Source organism: Malurus melanocephalus, unplaced genomic scaffold (assembly GCF_030028575.1).
Source record: "Malurus melanocephalus ecotype Western Australia unplaced genomic scaffold, MMel_1.1 scaffold_504, whole genome shotgun sequence".
In the NCBI taxonomy this organism is placed as follows: Eukaryota; Metazoa; Chordata; class Aves; order Passeriformes; family Maluridae; genus Malurus; species Malurus melanocephalus.
In genome coordinates, this window is record NW_026623736.1 from 473,479 (window position 1) to 477,696 (window position 4,218).

Here is a 4,218-nt window from a genome sequence, read left to right on the forward strand (position 1 = left end):
AATTTAATAACCTGTTCTGCATCTCTGCAGGTTGGAACACATCCCTGCCCCCTTCCATTTTAGTCAGGAATATCTGGAATATCACCCAGCAGTGACTCTGGCTGAACAGTGTGGAGAATTCTCGTAGTCAGAGGTGTTGAAGGAATGTGGCAGACTCCTGTCAGATGTCATTTGACAGCTTGATTAAATCCTCTCATCATACATTTATTTTTCTGGTGCTGAGAGTGAAGGTGGGAGGTGCCACTGGTGCATCCAGACTCCTGTAGTGACACTGAATTCTCCAACTGTGTCCATTCACAGGGTGTAGGGATCACCTGAGGGGAAAATGCTCCCGACAAAACAAACCTTAAGGATCTGCTGAGTGTGAAATGAATTGCAGAAGTTCTCAATCTGCTCAGTGCAGTCAGAATCCTGCAGGAAGGCTGAGCAGCTCCATCTTGTCACGCTCACTGGCGTTATCAACTCTGTTCTTGTATTTGAAAAATTCCTCAATTCCTGAGGGAAAGGTGGATTACACAATTCCTTCTAGATTAAGCAGTTTGCACTTACCTTTCCATCTTTTAGGAGGCTGGATTGGCTTTTTTAAATTATCCCATTTTTGAGTGGTTTTTCACTGGAAGACTGACAGCTGGGATCTCTGCTTGCTTCCCAAGCGAATTGCTGTTGGTTTCTGAGTCCTTACCTTGGTATTATTTTAATTTTTCMAGTCATTTTTAGTTTTGTCCACATTTGTAGGCTCACTATTGGGTGAGGAGGCAGCTTTTCTTTCTGAAAAAATGTGACTGAGATCTGAATTCTTCAGAATTCCACCTGCAAATTAGAAAGCCTGACACTAAAGAAAAAAAACCAACAGAAATAACAAAAACAGCCTTAAAAACCAAGCACAGGCTTCTGAATGAAAATGCAGAATCTGATTTTTATTATTAATGCAGGCTCTGCTGTCTGTGTCCTGTATTTCACTTTAGCTCAGATCTATAGCCAGCTACAGAGGCCTTTTAATAGAGCCAAAATATAGGAWATTATCAATAGATGTGTCTGAAAGATGTCAGAGCCTGGCCCARGCACAGATGGCCGAGCAGAATCCTGCTTTAGTGATTAACTGAGGCTGGAGATGATTTCCTTGCTGAGCAGCCAGCCCRATGCTCCCTGTGGGAGCAGATTCCTACCAATTCGCTCCTGGGCAGCCTGGAGGGACTGGGATCTCCGAATTCCCAACAAAGCAGGGCTTAGCAGGTCAGAATTGATCTATTGAGTCCCATCTTACATAAACATCTGAGTTAACTGTCATGTGCTGGGGGATAAGGGATGCTTTGTGTGGCAGGGATCCTGTTACTAAGGCAATAACTTTTCTGCTGGATCYTGGGAATTCAAACCTTATTGCAGGATGAGGCCCCTATAGAAAGGTGGTTATAGGACTGCTATAGGGAGTTTCAGATAAAACTTGTCAGGTTACTCCCAAGAACAGTGTTTTGAATTTCTCTTAATCCTTTAAAAAAAAAAAGTGCTGTCAGCTCTTTAACGTAGATGGTTTTATAACACTGCAGAGGCTTACATGGAAAATAGCAACATTCCTATAGTTTGTTTTTTTAATGAGGCCCAAGGAAGAGCTTCAAGTGGACATTTTTTAAGTAAAAAGGAGCTTGAAATACCTTTTAGAGTTAATGAAACCAAGTAGAATGAATCACTGGAAAGCCTAGGAGTGAAAAGGAATGCTCTGTGTCTTTGTGACCCCGTGTTATCCATGTGGGGATCCCAGAGCCGCTGGCTGCTGGGATCTGCTGGGAGCTGTGAGCTCATGGAGCTCCCTGCCAAAGCAAAGCCAGCCCTGCCCGTGCACAGCTGGAAGGGGAGAGCCAGGGAAAGGATGCAATCCCTGCTTTTTCCAGCTTTTCCAGGCAGGAGTGCAACCAGGCAGTGTGTTCAGCAAGTCCTTTGTGTGGAACTGGCGGGGAAAGCACTGGAATTTAACCCATTCTGCATCATTTGAATGTCATTCCGCTATCAGGTTCTTAGCTGGCGTGGAATGCAGTTATACCAGCAGAGGGATGCAGAAAATGCAGAAAATCCCATTTTCCCCCAGAGTTAAAACCCCAGCAGACCGGAAGGTTCCTCCCTGCTCCTAGTCCAGGTGCCATCTGTTCTCAGGTGACTCTGTTGGTGTCCCATTTGTCCCAGGCTCTGTTTTTAAACCAGTTACGACTCTTTTCTYYWMTMMYYSCTGSWRRAMWACTCTTCTCCATCTGGATCTCAAATCTATTCATGGCCAATTTATGCCATTAATTCTTGCCCCTTTATCTGAAATAGCTTTGCTCTCTCTGCTATTTGCAAGCCTGATGGATTTAACAGCCATAAACTGCTCAATCTTCTTTTGGCCAAGATAAACATAAAATATCCTCTGGGCTCCAAAGGGAGGTGTTTCCACTTCTATTCTGGTTTAAAATCATTCATTTTGGATTGGAATGATTAGCATTAGTGATTTATTACCTATATTAGGTGAGAGACTGAGGATTATCACATGCTTTAATCATCATATTTTGAATATAATRTATTGGAGAGCCTGGCAGTGACTGTTGGAGAAGAGAGAACTCATCAACCAGGCTGAATTTAATTATTTTATGTGATAAATTTTGAAAAAGTAATAGAATTGAGGGATGAGTAGCATCTTTATTGAAGTAAGGTTGGCTTGAGAGCTTCAGGAGCAGCACAGGGTGAAAGAATCATTGTCGGTGGTAAATTAATTGGTGCCTTTAGAAGCAGAGTGGGGCGGGATGGCACCTTGGGGTGTGGTAGGAAGAAGGAAAGGCCATTTCTTGTTTATGGAGAGTCACCTTCCTTGTGGCCTGTTGGATGAGAAAGTTCCTCTTGTTGTTTTGTGATGTTATTTTAGCCTGAAACTTAAGGACAGACAAGGCTGGGAAATGTTTGGAGGATTAAAGTAGTGATGAAAAAGTGATTTTCRTACTGAGTTTGGCAATCTCGTTTTCACATGCCCAGCTAACCTGGTAGGAAGAAACTTGATTTCTTCGAGCTTGACACGCTAGTTTGAAACATTCAATTARATGTATTAAATGTCAATATATGTTTTGCCAAACTAATCATCGTTCCAGCCACTAAATACAAACTTCCTTGCCAGAGTGAGATAAAATTTCTGTGTGAATGATTTGGATGGTAGAGAATTGTCTGAGAGAGAGTGAGCACAAWATTGTTTAATTACTGCATAGTGCTAAACCTGCTAGTGGTGGATGGGAATTTCACATGGTGCTGGAGTGAAAGCATCACTGAAAGATGGTTTGTGTATTGAGAAATTGCATATTTGAGCTGTCAAGCTTGACTGTTCCTCGAGGAGTGAGGGAGATACCACCAATTGCTCAGCTCATGGAAACCTTCCCCCAATAAACCCCAACCAACATCCCTAACCCGTGTACCAAACTCTTCTCTTTGACAGAGAATGGGACAGTATTTGTRTAAATTTGGGGTCTGAATAGCTGGYTTGTTTGTCCCTGAGCCTGCTCSRCAGTTAAGAATAGTTCTTTATCTTCCCATTAAGACTGTATTATTTTACAGAGAAGTGGGTGGTATCCAGTTTTACCCTGATATTGGCCCACTCCCAGCAGATCCTGACTGACACTGGAAGATGTAAGAAATACCCACGGAATGTTTTCTTCACTGGTTAATTCTGTACATTTTAAAATCAGTGACCTGCTCCCTGAGCTCTGATCCACTCAGGATATGCCCAACATGAACTGGGGGTATTTCTTGATCCCACAGCCCCACAAACACAAAMCCCCTTTATTTTCCAGGAATATTTTCCCCTTAAAACAACTGAACTKCCTTGCAGAGCTCTCCCTGCTAAATTCTCCTGCCTTATCCCCCTCACCCTTGGCAGGAGCTTCATCTCTGGACCCTGCAGGAGCTTTGAGCCCGACCATGAGAAAACAGCGCAAGAACCAAAGCYGATCCCTCTTTTTGCTGCTTGCTGTGCTAAATATGCTGGGTTTTGTCTCCCCACAGCTACATCCCCTCGAGTCTCCTCGGAGCTCGAGCAGGCCCGGCCCCAGACGAGCGGGGAAGAGGAGCTGCAGCTGCAGCTGGCGCTGGCCATGAGCCGGGAGGTGGCGGAGCAGGTCGGTGCCCGTGTAGGTTTTCCAAAATGTCCATGCTTTCTGAGTTGAGGTTGCAATCCTGGTTGGTTTGTTTGGTTTTTTTTAAATTTTTTTT

General features: G+C 43.8%; 1 protein-coding gene across 7 annotated transcripts in view; it reads left to right on the plus strand.

Moving 5' to 3' along the window:
• Positions 1-4,218, plus strand: part of EPN2 (epsin 2) — a 51,867-nt gene that overhangs the window by 38,132 nt on the left and 9,517 nt on the right. For 6 of the 7 annotated variants that reach the window (XM_057381297.1, XM_057381296.1, XM_057381295.1 and 3 more), the window contains one exon: positions 4,012-4,136. In XM_057381297.1, coding sequence (XP_057237280.1) covers positions 4,012-4,136 — 125 coding nt within the window. The remainder of the gene's footprint in view (positions 1-4,011; positions 4,137-4,218) is intronic. The other variant, XM_057381301.1, reaches the window with a different exon arrangement.